The 24,390-nt window shown below is 45.6% G+C and overlaps 2 protein-coding genes across 7 annotated transcripts in view; both read left to right on the plus strand.

Moving 5' to 3' along the window:
• Positions 1 to 13,109, plus strand: part of LOC307211332 (histone H3.2) — a 193,365-nt gene extending 180,256 nt beyond the window's left edge. Inside the window, exon 2 of the transcript XR_013836380.1 lies at positions 13,090 to 13,109. The gene's annotated coding sequence lies outside the window, so the exon portion shown is untranslated. The remainder of the gene's footprint in view (positions 1 to 13,089) is intronic.
• Positions 1 to 24,390, plus strand: part of HDAC7 (histone deacetylase 7) — a 194,053-nt gene that overhangs the window by 114,101 nt on the left and 55,562 nt on the right. For all 6 annotated transcript variants that reach the window (XM_079967811.1, XM_079967813.1, XM_079967814.1 and 3 more), the window contains 2 exons: positions 18,298 to 18,506; positions 20,484 to 20,574. In XM_079967811.1, the coding sequence (XP_079823937.1) occupies positions 18,298 to 18,506; positions 20,484 to 20,574 (300 nt within the window). The remainder of the gene's footprint in view (positions 1 to 18,297; positions 18,507 to 20,483; positions 20,575 to 24,390) is intronic.

Here is a 24,390-nt window from a genome sequence, read left to right on the forward strand (position 1 = left end):
GTTATATTCTGACACATGCCACAAAAGTGCTCTCAGGGCAGGTAAAGACCATGTTAAAAAAACAACAACAGTTTTACACAGAACATAATTGTGTTTGTGTTCTGTTTAATCTTAAAATTTTTCAAACCTCTGCAACCTCCCCCCACAAATGCAAATGTTAGCCAGAATAAAACAGGGAGTGAGCTATTCAAATCTTAAGGGAGGGGAGATTTCATAAGGTCCATGTTGAGAACAGGCAGGCTGGAAGAATCCCATCTTTGTATATTTCTATATGAAATAACCTTATCTGCACCTCTGATGTGCAGCTTTAAACTTAAGTCATCCAGCAGATTTAAAAGTGCTGAAGCAAGGATTTAAATAGCTATTGTGACAGAAGAAATGTGGAAAGGACAGGAAGTCATAGGTTGATAAAGAAAATTTAATGTCAGAGAGTTTGTAGCTTTTTTTGTTGGTGTTGGTGTGATGTTTGACAATTTTGATTTATAGATAATAATGAATGAATGTTTATGTTGTACAGATGTGTTGATGAACAATAAAGCAGAAAAGAAACAGCAAAGAAAGAAAAAGAAAATGTTTATTTACATACTATTAATGCACAAATGTAACAGCACTGAACCACGAGTAAAAACATGCAGAAGTGATGTAGAACACAAATAGACAGATTCATCTATAACTGCCTGTGACCGCTTCGCTCGCTGCTTCTGCCAATGTAACTTCAGTGCAGGCTGGTACTCAGAGCAAAGCCGCCTTCAAAGAACCAAAAGCACCACGTAAGCTGGTTTCTGATGGGAGGAGGAGTGCCCTGACTTACACTGGATGAAGCCTTTTTAGGGGTTTAGAATTCAAACCAGGAGTACCTAACCCCCAGGACAGTCCCATGTGACAGCACCAGTTTCCCCTGTACCGCTTCTGGGGTCAGGCTTGGCAGACAGGAGTCAAAGCCACTGCAGAAGATCCCACCATCACCAGGTGAGGTAGGGACTTTTCCATCTGAAACCCCCAAGAGCTGTTGGCTGTCAGTGTAAACAAGGCATGGGGAACCTTTGGCCCTCCAGATGTGGCTGAACTACAGCTCCCATAATCCTTAGTCTTGCTGATTGGGGCTGATGGGAGTTGTCATTCAACAACATCTGGAGGACCAAAGGTTCCCCACACCTGGCATGAGCAGTCCTAAGCTAGGTGGCCTAATGGTAGAGTAAAGGAGCTTTTTACTTTCCTGGGTAATGGCACCCCCAACACCTAATCTAACCAGAGAGCCTAGAAGGAGACTGCATTCAGTGGCATCAAAAGCAGCCCAGAGGACCTGGGAAGATCAACAGGGCAATGTTCTCCCTGTCTGTCTTTCTTCCACCAGGGTTGCTAAGGCAGCTTCAGTACCAAAACTGGGCCTGAAGCCAAACTGATAACAATCTGAACAACTCGTTTCATTCAGACATGTCTGGAGCTGTACTTGCCACCACATAATCAAATCACCTGCCCAGAATTGTTACATTAGAGATTGCCCAGTAATTGTTCAGATCAGGGGAGCCCAATTGTTGCTTTGGATGGATGGATGACTACTGAAGATCTCACAAATTTCTCCTTCAAATGGGAAGGAATTAGCTGCTGCCCGCCCTTGCCCCTGCTCCCCAAATGAAGCGAGGCACTGATCATCCTAGATCACCCCAGCCAACCAGTCCTAAATAGCAAAGACCAGCAGCCAGGAGGAACCTGGGTCAGGTTCTTGAGGGGTTGGCTGGAACATTCCAGGTGCCCTGCTCACATCCTTAGGTGCCAACAGTTGTGAAATCAATCCAATGCAACAAGTGACTTTTCACAATCAGCCTAAGGTTTGGAACATACCTGCTGTGCTTGCTTCCTCCCCACTTTTCCTGTAAGCAAGGATGAGCACAGAGTGGTCTCATGTACTACCTTTCTGGGGCATGTGCATACAATAAGTTGGCATAGACAGCATAGCAAACAAGCACCTCATCTTCCTGCTCCTTCTTAGGTTCCTTGATGTATACATATTTATCAATGGCTTTCTAAAGTGAAGTACTTGATCCTGGCTTGCTCAGCTAAACAGCTCTCCACCCCAAGCTGATGGCAGCCCACTAGCTGCATACAGTATTATGGCTTTCTGGACACTTGATAACAGCCCACATACGTTTGCAGTTCCTATGCATGCTCCAACCCCCCCCCCCCCCAAATTATATTATTATTTGGCCACACAGTGGGTGGCTATTGGCTGATTTTGACTTGGTGGATCCACAAGCAGTACAAGCCCAGATTAATCTAAAACTATTGTAAGGACTGCCAGCTGTCCTGGCCTGTTCCTGTGTCTTTAGAAACAGCACCTTAATGTTCAGAATTTGGCTGGTGAAGCTTTTCATCACATGGAATGGAAGGGTGGAGGAATGTGTGTCTGACGAGCAGTTCTTGCCTCCTGAAGTTTTCAAGCCAGCCTGTGGTTAAAGACACAGGAGCAGAGTACAGTACAGAAGCTGACAACCCTAAACTCTTTGGGCCCTGCAGAGATCTCCAGTTGGGCAGGATTTGTTGGCTTGTGATCCACCGCCCACCCACTTACCCTGCCTTGCTCCGGTCATAAATCCCTGCCCACTTGTTCTGCCCATGCAGATCACCTTACGCTTCTGGCCTCAGGATGCTGGCAGTTTCCCCTCAACTTTGCCAGTTAGACTGGAAAGGTTGGAATAGACTGAAAAGTGGGAGCACTTTGCTGGGTGCGATTAAAATCAGCTGGCTGCCTTGCCAACCCTCAGGTAGGCAGGCTATAAGGAAACTGAACCAGGGAACTTGGCTGGCATCTTTTCCCTTTTCATAAAGGATAATGCCTTTGATCCTTTACCATTAAAACTTAGCCAACCGGTTTTTTTGCTTCTGCCTTTGTTCCTTGCCAGTTCTGCTGCCAACTGGCCGGGGCAGGGGGGCGGGGCGAGGCGAGGCTTGTTCCTGTATCTTTTGCAGGAGCTCAACATAGAGATAACAGCAGGGGGATATTTTCACAGAGATAAACATGATCACCTTCTAACATGAAATCAACTGTGAAATGAAATCAACATGAAATCAAAATCAACTGTGGCTGATTTTGGATTTGGAGCTGCAGACCCACCCACCCACCTACCCCTGAGCATTTTGTAATAGGCAAAGTAACAGGAAAAATGCACTGGAAAGTGTGGAATAATGTTTGCTAGATGCAACATCATCTAACCTCCCTGCAAGCATATAAGAGTGAATGCTCAGCAAATAGCTGGTAATCATCTAATCATCCAGGTTGGGAGCTCAAAGCCGGGGGGATAAACATCAATGATTGATTTTTTTAAATAAAAATAATAATCGGATTTTTAAATTTTAAATTGGATTTTGTTTATTTAAATTGGATTTTGTTGATTTAAATTGGATTTCTTAAAAATAAAATGCTTTTGGATGAAACATCTTTCTAAAGATAGTTTTCTATTTTTACATTATAGTCCAAAGGCTATTCATCAGGAAATAAGGATTTTTAAAAAATTATGTAGCATGAGGCTTTATATGCAATGTTTATTTTTTTTGGTAACTGAATTTCATTAATCCATTCACAATGTCATGCTCTTCCAGAGGTTTCTGTAAGATTATTTGGGGCAGTTTTTCTAATGAGATTATCACAGATGCTTGTTTTTGCTGTTCTTAAAAGTGTAAATTTGTGTCTACAGAGATAGCATGCCTTTTCTTCACAGGAAAAAAATGTTATAAAATAAAAATACAGAGTTGAGGGGAAAAACCTTAATCCCATCATTCCTTTGCAAATTTACATACAACAGAATCAACCCCTTAAATGCTAAGTTCCAAGAGGTTCAATGAATAGATAGTTTGGAGTAGAATAGATCTGCACAAGTAGCTAAGTGTGAAGCAGTAAAAATGAAAGTGCAACCTTGTGAGCAGAATACTCCACAAGTCTTGGGATCTTTGTGTAATGATTGTTCATGTCTGTGCAACTCGGACTTGAGGCAAGTGCTGAAGGCACTTCACGGCTGGCAGCCTCTTCCCAATCCCACTGGGTCTCAGCAACTGCACTCACCCTCAACTGTACAGAATAGGCACCTGAATGTAGAAGCAAAACTACTCTGAAAAATTATTATTCCTAAAATGAAACCTTTGTCTTGTTGTAAATATTAAAATTATACCCTCAACAATGAGTCTTTCTGTAAAAAAAAATTTAAATCAAGTCTTACTGACTAGTGATTTAAATCAAATCCACTCTGCTCAAAGCACAGGGAGAGTGAAAGGCACGCAGAGCTGTCAAATGCTACAGCCAGGGATCTCCACGATCATTGGTGGAGGGTGTTTGTTGAGGCAGGATGTGAGCCCCATTTCACCCAGGTTGGGCACACTCACCACACATGCATTTGTGTATACACACACACACACACAGAGAGAGAGAGAGAGAGAGAGAGAGAGAGAGAGAGAGAGAGAGAGGCTGGAAGCCTCGATGGCACCCCTCTGGAGGCTTCCCAGGGCAAAAAACCCCCCAAAAAAACAGCTCCCCCCTTCCCCCATAGCTACAGCTCTGCTTTATGCCTGCAACAGTTTGGAGCATTTTATTTATTTATTTATTTTTTAAGACTGCCTACAACCTTATGAGCCTACCAGGCCTTGAGCTCATCTTCAGCGACCATCTTCTCAAGCCTGCCTTCCAGAACAGTTGAGGTTCAGAAGCAGCAGAGACAGGATGGTGACCCCTCCTGTCCCTGGTTCCTTCCTCCAAGAAACTCATTTAGCCCCAGCACTTCAGAGTCTTTGGCCAAGCAACAAAATCTCACAAGTGTCTGACACAGCAGAACCTAAGAAGATGGGCTATGGTCCATCCTTCTCCCATAGACACAGAATCGGAGAACTGTAGAGTTGGACAGGACCCTGAAGATCATCTAGTTATGATGCCCTGCAGGAATATGCAGCTGTGCCACACCAGGATCGACTCTGCAACCTTGGCATTATCAGCACCATGCTCTCTCTACGCAGGGAAGCTACAACATCTGGTTGGCCCTTGGGAGAACAGAAGGGCCATTGGCCTGACCCAGCAGGGCTCTTCTTGCATCCTGGCAAGCCGGACTTCTGTGTGGTTCTGTTCCTAGGTTTTATTTGTTTCGTGTGCTGGTGTGCATTTTAATTGTATTTAATGACTATATGCTGTTTTGGGAGAGCTTCCCCAGAAAGGCAGTTGCATAAGCAAATAAATGCTGTATTACTTGCTGGAGTGGGGTTGTGGCACACGCAGTGCCCTGGTCCAAACCATTCCATTTCTTTTCTGTTAACTTACGGATTTAAAAGCTTTAAATTAAACAAATACCAAAGCAGTGTACAACAAGCAGTAATAAAAATCAGCTGAAACCTTTATAAACATTAAAATGATAAAGCAGACAAGGGTGACAATAAACAAAAAGCATTAAAAGTATAGTAAGATCGTTTGAGTTTAGCCAGGCAATTTTGCTTAAACTCTTAAGGAGAGCCTATAGAACATGAATATAGAAATCGTAACCCTTAAAGGCTCTGAAAAGACTCAGTAGCACAACAAATGGCTGACACAGCCCTCTCCCCCACAGTGATGGCTTAGCGTTGGGTGCCATAAGTCTCTGATGTGAGCATAAGATGGCACATTGATGGTGCACATGTGCACAAATACCTATGCCCTTCCAGGTATTGCTGAACTCACATCAGCCCCTGCAGAAGCTAGGGGTGGTGGGAGTTGTGGTTTGGCCAGGGGTTCCCCACACCTGGTGCAGAGCAAGGGCCACATTCTCTCTCACACAGAGAGATGTGTTCTTGCAGTGGGGCTGGTGCGCCTTTTGAACAAGCTGCCTTGCTGCATCCAGCCCAGAGTGAACTTCCAGCCCAACCAGTTGGGAGATCCACCCCTACTTATGCAAATGGCCGTTAATAGGACAGAGGCACTTGTTTTGCCTTTGATCTTTGTTCTGCTTCCCTTGGCACTGCTGCCGCATCCTCCCTGTGCTGATGTAATCAGCTTGCAGTCGGAACCCATTGCATCCTCCAGGGGGAAGCGACGTCTCCCTTTCCCTTTCCCAAGGTGCTTGGCCCTTCTCTCCCCGACTAGGCAAGGAAGCGCTCTAGGCAGAAACCTCCCTTGCTCGGGCTCTTGCCAAGGCTTTGGGCTCAGCCCTTTTTGACAGCGTCTGTCCTGCTGCCAAAGCCACAGCCCCACAACTTGGGGGCCAGGCCTTTTTCCGTGTGCAGGGAAACACACGCCGCTTTCTCCAATGGCCGCTGGGAGCTGTTTGAAAGGAAACCACCTTCCCCAACACACCTACCCAGCCACAGCAGCAGTGGAATGCCTGCTCCCCTGGCAGGTGTGTTCATGCATGTGGGGCATGTGCACATAGAACGGCTCTCCCCAACCTGGTGCCTCCAGGAAGACAGCTCCCACCTGCTGTGCTGACTGGGGCAGGCGGGAGTTGTGCTTCAAAACATCAGGAAGACACTGGCTGCCGAAAGGCTGGGAGGAAAGGATCTGAACATTGGGGGCTTCTTTTTGGTGATCGCTGCAGCCCTAGGAGAGTCAGTGGAGAGATCTCACATCTGAGTTAGCCAAGCAAAACCCACTTGTCGCCATCTGTTGGGTGGGGAGCAAAACCGCCTCCTGCCCCTGATGATCCCAAAGTCTGAAGTGAAAGTCAGAATTATGGCTGTTTTGCACTTGCCCCACAGAACAGATAGGGGTCCTTCGGAAAACAGAACTACTCTGGATTGCTTGGGGACCCTTTGTTGTTGTTGAGCTCCACTGTCCCTCAAGTAATCTGCCAGGGTGTGTTGGTGAACAGGGGTGGACTTTGGGATTTCAGATTTCAGCAGCAGCACCTTTTGAGAGGGCAAAATCTGGCAAACAAACCCGCCCCTACCTCTTGGCTTCCATTCTGCTCAGTTCACTGCATCATAGTTGTGGCACCCTGTGGCACCCCCTCGGCCCGACACCCGGTACAAGGGAACTGGTCATGCTGCCCTATATCTGGCTCTATTTGAATCCCAGTGGGTGGAGCCCATGGAGAACAGGGGCTAGAGACAGGTGGGTCCAGGGTCAAAAGAGGGAGGGACCAGAGGGGGGGAAAGTGGACCTTCACCATCTTCCCTCTCTCTCTCTCTGTGCCACCCCTTTGCTGTTGCATCACCCATGCTCCCCAATCTGCATGAAATCAGCCAAGGGCTGCAAGTTGCCCACGCCCAAGCGATGGCTTTTATCTAACAGCCCACTCCAGAAATGAGAGCTACCTGGATGGTGGAAGCAGAACCAAGCAGAACTCTTGGGTAGCCACATATTTCAATTGAGATGACCTGTGACTGTCCAGGTGTTATTGGACTCCCAACTTGCACTATCCCCAGCAGCCAGCATGGCCAATCGTCAGGGATGATGGGAACTGTAGTCTTTCAGCATCCAGAGGACATCAGCTTCCCCGCCTCCGGTTTAGAAAAATTCATGCTAAAGCAGAGCATCCATGTTTGGAGGTAGTATACCTCTGAATTCCAGACGTCAAGAGAAAATGCAGAAGGCAGTTCTTCTATTCCACAGAAGTAAGGCACACTTTCCTGAAAAACTCCTACAGAAGGACCATTCATAGCAAGGGAAACAGGTGTGGAGATGAATTTGGGTCACCAAAGCCCCCCCCCCCCACCTGCAGGCAGCGTGGTGTGCTTTATGAGTCTTTTCCCAGGCACTGCAGACATTTTCTCATACTCTTTCCTATGGCCTTAGGGCCTTAGAAACTTAGTTTTTGAGAGAGAGAGAGAGAGAGAGAGAGAGAGAGAGAGAGAGAGAGAGAAGAAAGAAAGAAAGAAAGAAAGAAAGATCACACAGAATACACATGCAGGGGAAGTGGGAGCAGGAGAGGCTTTGCTGCTGCTGCTGCTGCTGCTGCTGCTGCTGCTGCTGCTGCCTCCACATGGCATGATGCCCCGAGAAAAGACAGTAGGGATGTAAAACGGACTTCCAGAAGTCTGACTTCCAGAGATTATGTATACCCGGCTGCCCGGCCCTGGCCTTGGGGCAGCAGCTGTTGTTGGGAGAATCTGTGGGAGGGCGATAATGCCTCATTAAACCACCCACGGCAGCATCCAGCTCAGCAAAATAGAAGCACATACCTGATGAAAGAAGTCATCTGCGTAACACTTGTTGGGAAAGATTGGGAGATGAAAGAGGTAGAAGTTTGTGTTCCTGAGCTCCAGGGATGGTGCTTCTCTTAATTCCCAAAAAACAACAGTGGCTTTTTTGCCCATGGGGTGAGCCCAGGACAGTTTATATGTTTAACAAATGGCAAAGCCTTTCCTGTACAGTGCTATTTCAGGCAAGCATGTGCCTTTATGGAAAAGGGGTGCTCGCACATCGAGAGGGAGAACTAGCAGAACTCTTCTTGCTGACTTTCTAGTTTCTCTGGCTGGTGAGAAGGATGCTGGCACCTGCGCCCAAACCCTGTTGCTATGCCAGATCACCGGCAGGGCAGCCCTATGCCTCGTCTTCTCAGAAGTAGGTCCCGTTGGGGGGAAAGGGTGGGAAGGAAGTAGGTCCCATTGACTTCAGTGGCACTTGCCACTAAGAAAGTGTTCCTAGGATGGCTTCCTTGTCGCCTTGTCTGTTCTCTTGAAGACCCTGTGAGGTTTTGATCCTGCGGCATTATGATGTGCTGGCAATGATTTAAATGCTGCAGCAACTCTCATGAGGCACAAATGTTTGGCTGCGCTTTTTATCAGCACTTAGAAAACACCCGTCCGCAGGCTCGATGGGCATGGGGGTGGCAATGGAAGCTGCTATAATAGCAGCTGGCAGAGGGCACCATTAATCTGAGAATGTCACAGCACTCTCAGCAGGGTCTGGTTAATGAGACCCTGGCAGAGCATTAAAAGTAAATAAACTAGCAAGCAAGAAGTGGTTTGGGCCAAGCTGAATTCAGGGCTGAAATAATGAGCAAATGTGACCTTCCCCAGGGACTTGACCTCAGGAGGCTGCCCAAGTTGGCCTTTGGAAGAAGAGGCCAAAGTTGCAGCCCATTTGGAGGCAGTGTCTCTTGCTACCAGGATCCTGACCCAGTGTTCTCCTCTGCTGCTTTCTGGATGTGCACGAAGCTGCCTGTTGGACTTACTTAAGTGAGCCTATTCTTCCATCTGCCTCATGGGTAGGCAAACTAAGGCCCGGGGCCCAGATCTGGCTCAATCACCTTCTCAATCCGGCCCGCAGACGGTCCAGGAATCAGCGTGTTTTTACATGAGTAGAATGTGTCCTTTTGTTTAAAATGCGTCTCTGGGTTATTTGTGGGGCATAGGAATTCATTCATTATTATTTTTCAAAATATAGTCCGGCCCCCCACAAGGTCTGAGGGACAGTGTACTGGCCCCCTGCTGAAAAAGTTTGCTGACCCTGCCTCATCTGGCCCCAGAACTCCTGCTATCTGAGATGGTTTAGAAACTCTGCAGATTCTGCTACTGATCTCCACAAAGGAAGATTTGTGACTCTAGAGCAGCAGAGTGTGTGCATTGCATGCAGAAGGTCCCGGGCTCCATCCCCCGTTAAGACCAGGAGAGAGGGCCTGCCGCGTGGACAACATTGAGATGAGCCAATGGTGTGATTTGGCAGAAGGCAGCGAGGTAGAGGATGGATGGCAGAGGAGTGAGGGCAAAAACATGTTTCTCTACAGATTAACCACAGTGTGCAGCCATCAGAAAACAGGCCAGCAAAGTAGATGGCCATCCGCACTGCAGGGGTTGGACTAGATGACCCTCAGGGTCCCTTCCAACTCTACAATTCTATGATAGAATCATAGAATCATAGAATCATCGAGTTGGAAGAGACCACAAGGGCCATCGAGTCCAACCCCCTGCCAAGCAGGAAACACCATCAGAGCACTCCTGACATATGGTTGTCAAGCCTCTGCTTAAAGACCTCCAAAGAAGGAGACTCCACCACACTCCTTGGCAGCAAATTCCACTGTCAAACAGCTCTTACTGTCAGGAAGTTATTCCTAATGTTTAGGTGGAATCTTCTTTCTTGTAGTTTGGAACGATTGCTCCGTGTCCGCTTCTCTGGAGCAGCAGAAAACAACCTTTCTCCCTCCTCTATGTTGGACTTGATATGTGAGCTTGTGTTTTGTTTTCCCTCATACAAATGAAAAGCATCCATTCAGGGGAGAAAATAAAACTTTGGGATACTGTTTTTGGGGTGGGGAACTGAGCCTGTCCTCTGCCCTAGAACAAGATGTAGGATTTGTCACCTGCCCAGCTGCTTCTCAGAGTTGCAGCTTGTTGTGTTTCTGCATGAGTCACTGTTGGGAACCTTCCTCCTCTGGATTGGAAATAGGCTGTGCTGGATCAGTGACTCGTGCAGAGATGCAGCAGGCAACCCACTTTGTGGGAAGCCTTTCCTTCATTCATTTCTCGTGTTCCACTTTTCTAAGCCTGTTTATCCTGTTGGCCTGACACACGGAAGGAAGTTTGGAATAAGTTAACAAAGACAGCAGCCTCCAGCCAGCTCTGCTTCTTGGGCAGGGCAGGGCTGGGGTGTTCCTGCTTCCCTTCCTGCAAGTGCCCTGTTGCCTGCTTCTCCTATTCTGAGCCAACTGGAGGTGGTTGGGGTGTGTGTGTGTGTGTGTGTGTGTGTGTTTTCATATTGGCTCTCCTCCCAAGGATCAGTTTAACACCAAAAAATGTCAGATCATGTTAGATGCTACAAAAGCAAGCCATTCGCTAGCTGTCAGGGTGGTTTTGGTGGGCTTGTTCGTAAGTGTCTGGAGGGAGAGGATGCGATTAGTGGTTTTGTTTTTCTGGGGTGGAATCTTAAGCTGGCTTCCTTTTGAGGCTGCTTGATAGCTAGTTGGGAGTTTCTATAAAGAAGCGCAGCATAACCAGGGCTAAGTACACTCTGCCATCTCTTCACTGCCACCCACAATCCACAGTCTGTGCCAAACTGACCCAGATTCTGCCCCCGGAAAATGCCTGTTCATGCCAAATTGAAACTAATACGCAGATAACCTGGGAGGGGACAGGGAATGATATATATCACTCACTCCTGTCAAGCTACCTGCTGAATTGGAAGTTAGCACCAGTCAAGGTGTGCAACTTTTCCTGAACGATCTCCACAACTGTGCAGGCTGGATTTTAAAATGAAAGCAGAGGCTTCCAGGATGCTGTCTTCTGCGCCAAATATTGAATATTCTGTGGCATGATACATTCAAACATACACAGAATGTACTTGACTCTAAATGCAGCCAACTGCCCTGGTTTCTTTTTGGGTTTTTTTTTTTTAAAGGAGGTTTAAAATTAATCAGACTAGTCTCTTGCCCAAACCAAGCCTCTTGTTGATTTCATTGGGATTTGAGCACAACTGGTTTTCAGTGGATCAGCACCACTAGAATGGCTTTGGGATCTGGATTACATTGAATTTTGCATGGAAACAGAATTGCAGCATGGATTATTCTGTTACTTGGAGTTAACTGAAGCGGAAACAATGCACTATGATTCTAGTCCTCAATGTGGCTGCTTTGACTGACTGACTAGCTGTCAGATAGATTTCTAAGTCTCCTTTCAGCTGGCGTTCCAAGCTGGCCAGAGGCAGTTTTGTTTGGGAAAGGCAGCGTCTGCCACGGGGTCTGGTCTTTCTGATACCAGGTATTATTCTGTGGCCAGGAGGGCTCTTTGCTCTCCCTTGCAGGCTCCTGGTCATGCTTCCCTACCCACCTGCATCTTCTCTTTTCCTTACACCACATGTCTCTTCCGCAGCATGAACAAACCTGCCCCTTCATTGTGGACATCAGCTGAGGCCCTGCTCTGGGTGCTGCCAGCTTTGGGAGTTAGGTGGGGGCTACTGAGGAAATGGCCTCCTATGGCAGTGACCTGATTGTGGAATAGAGTACTGTCCCCAGAGATCTTCATTTAGCAACTACATCACTATCCTTTAGACACCCAGTGAATACCATTTTGTTCCCAGGGGCTTTTGGGGAATCATAACGTCATCTCTCTGGCATTACTGCCTGTTTTGCTGGTGGTGGGTCTGTTGCTGGAGGGAGTTATGTGGAGACCATCTGTTAGAGATGGTCCAGCTCTGAATTTCCTTCATCAAGGAGGGGTCAGGACTAGTTTAGGGGAAGGGAACCCTTTTGGAGGGAGCGCTGAGGGACACATTCCCCCAGTGGAAAGCTGGCAGTAGGGCGGGGCAGCAATGTCGGGGGGGGGGGGGAAACCAGACACACCCAGATACTCAGTCATACATGAAAAGCTATTTTTCATGGAAACAGAGACATATATTTAATTCTTAGGAACTCTGCTCAGGTTTTACCTTTCATTATCTCCATATACTTAAATTTGGGGGGGGGGGTTAAGTTAAAGCTCATGAGCACCATTTTCTGGTTCAAAAAGCAGAAACACTGGACAAATGCAAATAGCATCAAGGCCTTATAGCTATTCAAACTTTGAAACACAATTGCAACCATTGAACTTTCATGCTTGCACTTACAAGTACATGGACTTGCATGTTGGCAAACCTACCTCTCTGCTCAGACATTTCCACCTCTGCTTTGATCACCTTCCAACAGATCTTCTTGCAGAAGAAGGAGCTGCCACTGGGCACTTTGCATGTTCTCCAAGTCCCTTAATGCCCTAGCTCAGGAGTGGGGAACCTGTGGCCCTCCAGATGAAGCTGCTCTGCAGCTCTCATCAGCCCTAGCAAACATGGCCAATGGGCCAGAGTGATGGGAGCTGTAGCTCAGCAGCATCTGAAGGGCCAAAGGCTCTCTGGTGAACAGTTGGTGAGAGAGATGCTCCACCCCTCGACTAGATGGCCTGCCAGATGTGTTAGTGCAGACATGTCCAACCGGTCGATCGTGGGTGTGATCCTGGTCAATGGTGGGATTAGATAAAGTGGGCAAGGAATATTGCTGCCCCCCAGCGCTGGGTCCCTCCATTGCCGCAGCAGGGAAGGCCAGGCCGGGTGGCAAGTGCAAGGAATGTCGCCCAGCCCAGCCTTCACTGGGGTCCTTGGTCCCTTTGGCAATGGGAGGGAAGGAGGGGGGGCAGGCGCTTGAGCCGGGGGAGATAAGCTGACTGGCTCCTCAGAGAGAGAACTTTTTTTAAAAAAAAATTAATTTTAATTAAAGTTTCCACAAAATTTTCAACACAAACAAAACACAAATACAAAACAATAAAAACATAAAACACATATAATTTCAAATCTTAATTTCTTATACCTTACTTTCCCGACTTCCTCATACCTCCCCTTTCTGCATTCTCATGTCAGTAATTTATTAGCAAATCCCCCCCTTATTTCAATTTAATTTTAATAACATTCATTTTCTTTTTACTTATCCATTACCGCTATCAACCCCTATTTTCTCATCCAGCATCAGCCTAACATTCACTAATTTTTGCATATTTCTTTAGATAGTCCTTAAATTTTTTTCCAATCCTCTTCCGCCGTTTCTCTTCCCTGGTCTCGGATTCTGCTCGTCATCTTTGCCAAACTCATATAGTCAATCACCTTCATCTGCCATTCTTCCACGGTGGGTAACTCTTGTGTCTTCCAGTACTTCGCGATGAGTATTCTTGCTGCTGTTGTAGCATACATAAAAAATGTTCTATCTTTCTTTAACACCAATTGGCCGACTATGCCCAGGAGAAAGGCCTCTGGTTTCTTAAGAAAAGTGTACTTAAGTACCTTTTTCAGTTCATTATAGATCTTTTCCCAGAAGACCTTAATCCTTGGGCACGTCCACCAAAGATGATAAAACGTTCCTTCCATTTCCTTACATTTCCAACATTTATTATCGGGCAAATGATAGATTTTTGCAAGTTTGACTGGGGTCATGTACCACCTGTACATCATTTTCATAATATTTTCTCTCAAGGCATTACATGCCGTAAATTTCATCCCAGTGGTCCATAACTTTTCCCAGTCAGCAAACATAATATTATGACCAATATCCTGTGCCCATTTAATCATTACCGATTTGACCAATTCATCTTGTGTATTCCATTTCAACAGCAAGTTATACATTCTTGACAAATTCTTAGTACTGGACTCTAGCAATTCAGTTTCTAATTTTGATTTTTCCACCTGGAAGCCAATTTTCCTATCTGTTTTGAAAACTTCCATTATCTGATAATAATGAAGCCAATCTCTTACTTTCCCTTTTATCATCTCAAAACTTTTCAGTTTCAATCTGTCCCCCTCTTGCTCCAAAATTTCCCAATATCTCGGCCAATTAACCTCCATATTAAGTTTTTTAACGGCTTTTGCCTCCATTGGCGACAACCACCTCGGAGTTTTACTTTCCAGCAAATCTTTATATCTAATCCAGACATTGTATAATGCTTTCCTGACAATATGATTTTTGAAACCCTTGTGAACTTTAACCTTGTCATACCACAAGTATGCATGCCACCCAAAAAAGTTATTAAAACCTTCTAAGTCCAATATATCAGTATTCTCAAGAAGTAGCCAGTCTTTCAACCAGCAGAAAGCTGCTGATTCATAGTACAGTTTAAGGTCTGGCAGGGCAAATCCGCCCCTTTCTTTCACATCAGTTAATATCTTAAATTTTATTCTAGGCTTCTTGCCCTGCCAGACAAATTTGGAGATATCTTTCTGCCACTTCTTGAAACAATCCATCTTATCCAATATTTGTAATGTTTGGAACAAGAACAACATTCTAGGCAATACATTCATTTTTATAACTGCAATTCGACCCAACAAGGAAAGCTTCATATTTGACCAGATTTCTAAATCTTTTTTTACTTCCATCCAAGTTTTCTCATAATTATCTTTAAATAAATTCAAAATTTTAGATGTCATGTTTATCCCCAAATATTTCACTTTCTTAACCACCGTTAACCCTGTCTCATTCTGAAACGTTTCTTTTTCCAATGTTGTTAAATTTTTCTCCAAAACCTTCGTTTTAGACTTATTCAATTTAAATCCTGCCACTTGACCAAATTCTTGAATTAATTCTAAAACTCTTTTAGTACTGGATTCAGGCTCTTGTAATGTAAGTACCAGATCATCTGCAAATGCTCTCAATTTATATTGTTTCGCTCCGACCTGTATTCCTTTAACCCACTGGTCCTTTCTAATCATATTCAGCAAAACTTCCAGGACCGATATAAACAATAATGGAGAGATTGGGCATCCCTGACGTGTCCCTTTTTCTATAATAAATTCTTCTGTAACCACATTATTTACAATTAATTTTGCCTTTTGTTCAGAGTATATCGCACCTATACCATTTTCAAACCCTTGGCCTACCCCCATCCCCTGAAGATTTTTCATCATAAAACTCCAAGAAATATTATCAAAGGCTTTCTCAGCGTCCACAAATATCAGAACTGCTTTAGTGTTAATATTCACTTCCAACTGTTCCAAGATATCAACTAAGTTTCTTACATTGTCTGATAAGTGTCTTCTCGGGAGAAAGCCTGCTTGGTCCCTATGTATCTCCTCCATCAAAACTACTTTCAACCTTTTCGCTAAAATGTCAGCAAAAATTTTGTAATCCACATTTAGTAAGGAGATAGGACGGTAGTTTTTAAGTTGAGTCTTTTCTGTCTCAGTCTTCGGTATAAGTGTGATAAAAGCCTCTTTCCACGTATCTGGTGCCCTCTTTCCCTCCAAAATTTCGTTGCAAACTTCTTTCAAAGGCTGTATCAACCACTCTTTCAACACGTTGTAGTATTTGGAAGTCAGTCCGTCCGGTCCTGGAGACTTGCCCAATGCCATATTCTGAATGGCACCTTCTATTTCTTGCTCTGTTATTTTCTGATTCAAAATTCTTTTACTTTCCTGTGAGATCTTTCTCAATCCATTTTTCTCCAAAAACTGTTCTATGTCGGTATCTTTCTGAGGCCCTTGTGTATAAAGTTGTCTAAAATATCTCTGGAAGCAGTCTCTAATTTCTATTGGTTTGCAAATGTTCTTTCCATCCACTTCTAAATTTGTAACAGTATTCAATTTTTGTCTCTTTTATTTGCCAAGCCAGCAATTTACCACATTTATCAGCTGATTCAAAAGTCTTTTGTCTCATTTGCTTAATTTTCCATTCTATTTCTTGGTTCATCAGCTCCATATATTGTGTCTGATATAATTTAATTTCTTTCAAAATATCCTGCGATTTTGGATTTGATCTCAATTTTCTTTCCCCCTCTTTTATCTTTTCCAAAAAAATTTCTTGTAATTCTGGCTTTTCTTTTTAATTGTATTCTGTTGTATCAAGAATCCTCTCATCACTGCTTTACTTGCGTCCCAGATTATTCTTTTTTCTACCTTAGTCCTCATGTTAATTTCAAAATAGTCTTTTAAAGTTTTCTGGGCCTTTTTACAAACTTCTTCATCTCTAAATAATGTGTCATTCATCCTCCATCTAAAGGTACCAGTTGTTGTAAAGTCCATCACCATCTTTACCGCGTTGTGGTCGGAGCATGTTTTTGGGCAGATTTCAACTTTTTTTATCTTGGGTGCCATTCCTCCAGTGATCCAAATTTTTGCCTCCTTTCCCTCCCCCCCTTAAACTCCCCCCTCCCACATCCAGTTAGCCACCTCCTTCCACACACGCACCTGGCGCATGCTCCTTGTTCCTCCAGTGACAATGGGTAGGTCACTGCCAGTTTTTTGTACTGGGAGTAGATCGCAGTCTCTCTTTCTTTTTAAAATAATATTTATTCAACTTTTAAAGATTACAAAGAGAAAAAAGAAAAAAGAGAAAAATTAAAAAAGACAGAAAAAATACAAGCAATTAAAAAACAACAACACAGATCAAACCTTTACATAACTTTCTTTCCTTTGCTTATTTCCTTGACCTCCTCACACCTCCCTTTTTTGTATTCTAGTTCAATTAGATATTTCAGCAAATCCTTTCCAGCTTTGTTTTTTTATCCAATTAATTTATCTTAATATACTGTAATTTTACATTCTCGTCTTTCACCAATTAACAAATCCATTTTTACCTAATCCTTTATATCATTTCTGCTAAAACCACATTACTTCATTCCAACATCCTTCTAACATTCCTTAATTTTGCAATGTTTCTGTAGATAAACTTTAAATTTTTCCCAATCTTCTTCCATCGACTCTTCACCTTGGTCTCGGATTCTGCCAGTCATTTCCGCCAGTTCCATATAGTCCATCACTTTCATCTGCCATTCTTCCCGAGTGGGTAAATCTTGTGTCTTCCAATACTTCGCGATGAGTATTCTTGCTTGCTGTTGTTGCATACATAAAGAAAGTTCTGTCCTTCTTTGGCACCAATTGGCCGACCATGCCCAGGAGAAAGGCCTCTGGTTTCTTCTGAAAGGTATATTTAAGTACCTTTTTCATATCATTATAGATCATCTCCCAGAAAGTCTTAATCCTTGGGCACGTCCACCAAAGGTGAAAGAATGTACCTTCAATCTCTTTACATTTCCAACATTTGTTATCGGGCAAATGATAAATTTTTGCAAGCTTGACTGGTGTCATGTACCACCTATATATCATTTTCATTATATTCTCTCTTAAGGCATTACATGCCGTGAACTTGATACCTGTGGTCCATAACTGTTCCCAGTCAGCCATCATAATGTTATGTCCAACATCTTGTGCCCATTTTATCATAACAGATTTCACCATTTCGTAGATCGCAGTCTCTTGGAAGTTGGACATGTCGGTGTCAGTGTATTTCGTAGTATTTGGCAATTGCTTTATTTTGCATTGTTAGTCACCTTGAATACCTTGCAGTGGAAAGGTGGGGAATAAACATGTTAAATACATATAAACCTCCTGGTGTGCCGGAAGGTGTTGAACTGCAACTCCCATCATTCCTGACTATTTGCTGCCCTGGGTGGGGCTGATGGGACTTGTAACCTGAAAACATCTGGAGGGTGCCAGGTTGGAGAAGTCTGCTCCAGAATGCTAACCACTGTTTTGTGGTGGGCATTGAAAGCGATTACGGGCAGATGTGAGCCAGCTGTCTTTTGGAGAAGCCTGTTCAACATTCCAGAACTTTCCACTGCGGAAGCTTTGCCAGGCTTCCTAGAAATGCCACTGTTCCTTGGAACTCCGATTGCAAGCCACTGCTTTGGAACAGCGTGCTTCAACCTTGGGGCTGCAGGTGCTGTTGGACTGCAACTGGGGATGATGGGAGTTGTAGTCCAGCCACATCTGAATGGCCCCAGGCTGGGGGAAAGTTTATCTAAGGCATACAGCTTAGTTGAGTAAAAGCTCAAAGTGGCACAAACGGCAAAACCTAATAGAATCTGTGATGGGCACATACTGATCAGTGCATTTTCCTGTCATTTCCACAGCCGCCGTGAAGCTCTGCGTCTCCTTGCGGGTCCCCCAGACCATCCCCATGGACCTGCGGATTGGACAGCGTCTCGCCAAACCTGGCCCTGACACTGCCTTGCTGGCCTTGAAGCAGACACAGCAGCTGCAACACCAGCTCTTCCTGGCTAGTTTGCACCCCCGACTGGAGTACCAGCAAGTGGAGCAACTCAGCCACCAGCACCTGCGGGTCAGTATCCTGCACTTTCTCAGGGTTGGGTGAGGGAAGCAGGTGATGCATACATATACTGCCCCAAAGAGCAGTTAGTCTCCAGTCAGCTTTGCCTCAATTGCCTTCCTGATGCTTCTCATGGCACTTCTTTGGCAGAAGAGCTCCTTTTGCACTTCTGTAGCAAACATTGTTAGGAAACATTGTTTCATGCTGTCAGGGGCTCAGGAGCAGAGGCACAGGGGAGAGAGGAAATGGAGAGCGAAGGGGAAGAATCTGAGGGCAGCGTAGGGGAGTATGAAAGTGGCCCGAGAGATTCCATGAGCTTCTCCAGCGAATCAGAAGATTCCCAGAGGGGGGCGCCAACGGCCAGGGCAAGGGGGGTCCCAAGGGGGACACACCAGAAGCAAGGGGCCAGCGGGGACTCCCAAAGCAGCAGCGAGAGATCAGGACCAGTTCCCCCACCAGAGCGGAGTGGGGGGGAAGAGTCCCATGTGTCAGGACCAGCGTCTCCTCCAGCAGGGAGAGAAGATGAATCAGGGCTGGCCACGCCTCCATCGCAGAGTGAGGGAATGGAGGGGAGGTCAGGTCCAGCTAGCCTCCCCGAAGGGGGAAGCAGTGACAGGAGCAGTGTAACGGTCAGGAGGAAGGTTGCCGGTTGGGCGCGCGCACCAAGTTCAAATGTACAGGCGCGCGGCACAGCAGAAAACCCGGATTGGGAACCAGGTCCTAAAGCCCGCCGGAGGGAGGGGGAAGACTCAGGGGACTCAGCGTCAGAAGAGTCTAGAAAGGGCAAGACCCCAGCGGACAGGCGGACCCAGAGGAGGAAAGAGCAAAGGAAGAGGTGGAGCAAGGCTAGAGTCTTAAACTGGTGTCTGGGGGGAGGAGATTCAGACGGAGCTTCAGCGGTCTAGAGTTTAAGACGTAGAGCTGCGCGCCGCGGGTTTGAAATCGAAACTGCACTTCAATAAAGACTTTTATATATAACAACGGACTGGCGTTGGTCCTTTGTGAGCTGCGACCTCGGGCAGCTCTGACACATGCGTATGGACTTCTCCCCTCCAGCCGAAGACTTCCTGTGTTATTGAGCCATGCCTCCGACATTGCAGGGGGTTGGACTGGATGACCCTTGAGGGCCCCTTCCAGCTCTACAATTCTATGAAAGAACTGTGGTGCTATAGGGGACTCTCCATAATCCCAGGAGCTGCTTCTGCTGCTCTTCCGTCTGGTCAAGGGGCCACCAAGTTCTCTAGCCTGCCTCATCTGCTTACTTGCTTCCACAGACAGGGCATGCAGTTTCCTCAAGTTATACCTATATACCCAAAGCAAATTTTGTACCATCGTATGTTGGCAACTGGAGCCCTGTCATCTGGTGGTTGTCTGTGACCTTCCTTCCCCAAATGATGCACAGTGTTCGTGGGCATTTTTTGCCATGGATGGAGAAAGTGCCAACAGTAGCATGTTGGCAAAGCTCAGCCTCTGTGAGGAATGTCAGATGGGAGACACTCACCCCAGACAGGGTGTGAGGACAGGAAGAGAAGGGGTTAACAAGGAGTGTTTTGAGTCACAACTAATGCCTGAGATCACACTTACAGGGGGGTGGGACCATCTTGCCTCCTCAGCAGTCTCCCGCCGTGGGTGTGCCATTGATCCCTGGTGCTGGGAACCGAGGTGTCTCAGACACAGGTGTCAGACTCCAGGTGGGTCATTTCACACAAAGCTTTCTTCCTGAAGAGGTTATTGACTCATACGAACACAGGAGGCTGCCTTCTGCCGAGCCAGGAAATTGGTCCATTGGGCTCAGGGTTGCCTCCACTGGCTGGCAGCACCTCTCCAAGGTCTCTGGCAGGGCACATGTCCAGCCCTACCTGGTGATGCTGAGGATTGAACCAGGGACCTCCTGCATGCAAAGCACATGCTCTTCCTCTGGTCCATGGCCCCTCCCTCGGACTCCATCCTTGATAAGCTCATCAAACCTCGTCTTCTCTGCATTTGCAGGTGTCGATGGAGCCACCGCCTCAGGATCCCGTGCCTGGGAAGCAGGAACAGGAGCTGCGGCTGCTCTTGAATAAAGACAAAAGCAAACGCAGTAAGAGCCACTCACTTTCTCCTTCCCCCACATCCCCCTGACTGGAGTGCCCACGGTTCCTTCCTTGCTGTTCCATAATCTTGTGTCACCTACTCTTTTCTACCTGCTATGTGACATGATGTATCTGGCAATGGCGACTGGCACCCATTGGACTGGTAGGACAAGCAGCCGGTAGGCCAAGCACAGGGTGGATCCAGAGCCAGGCAGAGCCAACTGATTCTCGGTTTGTCTTCCTGGCTCAGTTCCACAAGGGGCAAGGAGGAAGCTGGCAGCCAGTGCTGCCCCCTAGATTGGTCGTAAGTAAGAAGGTGGTGACTGGCTAAGGACAAAATGAGGCTTTTGCTGATGCTGCTGTTACATTTATTACCTGCCCTTCACCAGCTGGTCCCAGGGTAGGTTGCAACAATTAAGAAAGTTTAAATGGTTTACAGGAACAGGGTGAGCCCTGAAGACACACATCTCAGGTCTTGAAAGGGTGGGGCGAAGAGGTCTGTAGCATTCATGAAGAAGCCAGACGTACCTCTGTGGGGAGGGAATTCCACAGCTTAGGGGCTACCACGAAAACATGCCCTCTCCCTCCTCACATTCCAAACTTCTTTGGGAGGTGCAACGACCAAGCGGGTCTTCTCTGGTGAGCTTAACCCCCAGGAGGATCTGTAGGAAAGGAGGCAGCCATTCTGATATTTGGGGCTGAAGTCACTTTGAACACTAATGTGAGCGCCTTGAATTGGCTCTGGAAACAAACTGTCAGCCTGTACATTTTTTTTAAAGATTAGGTTATATGAATTCTGAAGGCAACCCCAGCCAAGAATCTGGCCATTGGTGGGACAGTGCCCCATTTGTCCTAATGGATTATCCTCCATTGGTACTCAAGGTGGGAATCTGGTCCCACATTTACAGTGCAATCCTGTACATGTCTACTGTAAAATAAACTATACTAAGGGCTCGTCCACACTTCTGTTTGTCGTGCTGCTTTCCCCCAGAAAAAAACACACTCTTTACTGCTGAATTGGAACAAATGGCAACCATATTTTTCTGCAGATTTTCGTTCATCCTGCTTCAGCAATAAAGAGCATATTTTTCAGGGGAATGCTCTGGGGCAAATGCAAAACCACTTGGACCCAGGCTTAGAAAGTGGGACACTGAGAAAACCACTGGGACCCAATGCTTTCAAGGCAAGGAGCAAGCAGAAGTGTGGAGGAGCCCTGAGTTCAGTAAGACTTAATTCCCTAGTAAGGGTGTATAGGAGTGTCGGTTTAGAGATATAAACATTCTGATTTATTACAGACACAAAGGGGAAATGGTTTAAATTTGTAAACAAAAATTCATGTCTTGAGAATTGTTTGCAATATTTGACTCTAGGTAAACTTGGGAATAATATATATAGAGATGCTTTCAATAGCTATCATTTCTTAAATTATTATTATTTCTTCTGTGAAAAGTTCATATTCCCTGTTGTGTATAACTGTAGATATGGCAGTATGTTTAAAAATCATATTATTGAATGTCTGTGTGAAGAAATGGATGCATCAGACAGGGAACAGTTAAGTCATTTGCAAATAATAATATACAATGGATGCATAACCCTGATTGATGTCTTCATAGAGAAACGTCTGGTATGCTTTTGAATGAAAACTCAACACACTGTTAGTTCGGTAGCAGATACAATTATAAACACAAGATGCATAACGATAGTATGAATCCAGTTTGCCCACCCCCTGCAAAAAATAAAAAATAAAATAAAATCAACATTCTCTTTTGCAGATAAATGTCCCAAATACGAAATACCAGTAAGTGGTAAGGTGCAAATACCCATAGAAGTAAAAGGAGAGCTTTCACAAATCCTTAACCATATGTGAAAGATGTTATTGTGCTGACAGCGAAACATAAATTCAGTATCTACTGAAACTATAAAGACTCAGCAGATTTAAAGCATGAATATTACATTCACTCTCAGTTGTATCTCATGCCTATGAAGTAAAAAATGGTAAAGGACCCCTGGAGGGTTAAGTCCAGTCAAACTTGACTATGGGGTTGCGGCACTCATCTCGCTTTCAGGCTGGCGTTTTGTCTGCAGACATCTTTCCAGGTCATGTGGCCAGCATGACTAAACCATGACGGAAACAAGAATGCATGGAAACGCCATTTACCTTCCCACCACAATGGTACCTATTTTTCTACTAGCAGTGGCGTGCTTTCGAACTGCTGGGTTGGCAGAAACTGGGACAGAGTGACAGGAGCTCACCCCATCGTGGGGATTTGAGCTGCCGACCTTCTGATTGGCAAGCCCAAGAGGCTCAGTGGTTTAGTGCCTATGAAAGCTAATGGTGCAATCAGGGTTGGATCCTGACGGTGTTAGTTACACTTTCCATTGAAACCATTGACATGACCAACTTTTCACAATGACTTCAGTGAAACCTGAGTGTAACCACTTTGTTTGGATGCAGCTACGGTTTCTTTAAGTTACCACAATACTCCTTGTTGTTTTCATTGTGACATACCATAAATTGTCAAAAAGAATCACAAGGCAATTCGGAAGGCATTAACATAACGTTATGTGAGATTTGGGGGGGGGGGAGACCCTCAGCACATTGGATGTAGGTTTCTGTTCCCCTCCTCATTTACTTGTGTTAGGATCTAACTGACCCCATTTCCCTTTTCATTAACCCCTTAAATGTACACATGGTACACATCCAAAGCAGGGAGAAGTGAAACACCTCAAAAATTAACCCCCTTAAAAATTGAGAGAATTAATGAAATATGAAATTCCTACAGGTGGGTGGGAATTTTAGATCTTTTGTATAATCCTTGGGGTTAAGCTGCAACTACAAATGCAGAGGAAGGTTAAACCAGGAAACGGGGAAATGAAAAACAAGCAAACCGCCCTCCTTTTCCTCCAGTGTTGTTTTTCTCAGACCCTCCTATCGCTAATTCCATCTCTTCCTGTCTGCCTGGCATGCAGGAGTCATGATAAGGCTGCCTGAACATTGCACTAGATGTCTGCTGCTTCCCCCCACCTTTTTTAACGTATGGATATTGTAACAGAGCAAAAATCCCACAAGTGTTGAGAAACTTGCCTGCTTTGGCAATAGTCGTTTGCTGCCTGCAGTGATGATGTGAGGCAGATATAGCTCCCATCTGTGCTGTGTTACTCCAGCATCACAGAGCTTGCCTAGGAACAGGTGTGGGTGTGTCAGTGCAGCACAAAATTAGAAGAGGCTTCACGGCATGCAAAAATGTTTGCTGGCTGAGTGTCCCCCCCCCACCTCCTTTGGCCACTAACAGATGCAGTTTTGTAAGATGCAGGACATTTCCATGTAACCAGCATGTTCCATTGGGCACATTCGTCAGGGATGCAGATGGACCAGTCAAACCTAAGCTTCTTCAGCAAGGTGATGAGGGAGCCGAAAGGGTGAACTTGCTCCCCCAAAATCATCAGTAAGAAAACACTAGATCTCATTGTGTTTTGAACCAAGTTGCTTCTCAACAGCAGGTACTAAAAACAGTGGGAAGAGTGGTCTCTTCAGCAGTCACCCTTAAGCAACCATTAAGAAAAGCACAGAATTCAGAGGCTCCATAGATCCCTGCACACATGAATTCTCATGCTCCTAGGAAGGGCCATAGCTCAGTGGTAGACTTCATGCTTTGTGTACAGAAGATCCCAGATTCAATCCCAAACACCTCCAGGTGGGGGGTGGGGTGGGGGAGACAGACAGTAGACTTTGTCAGACCTTTGCTGAGCTCCTGGAGAGTACAGGCATTAAATGTGTCACTAGCGGTCATGACAGTGATATTTGTTTATTTTATAGCAAGAAC

Source organism: Podarcis cretensis (assembly GCF_951804945.1).
Source record: "Podarcis cretensis genome assembly, chromosome: 2".
In the NCBI taxonomy this organism is placed as follows: domain Eukaryota; kingdom Metazoa; phylum Chordata; class Lepidosauria; order Squamata; family Lacertidae; genus Podarcis; species Podarcis cretensis.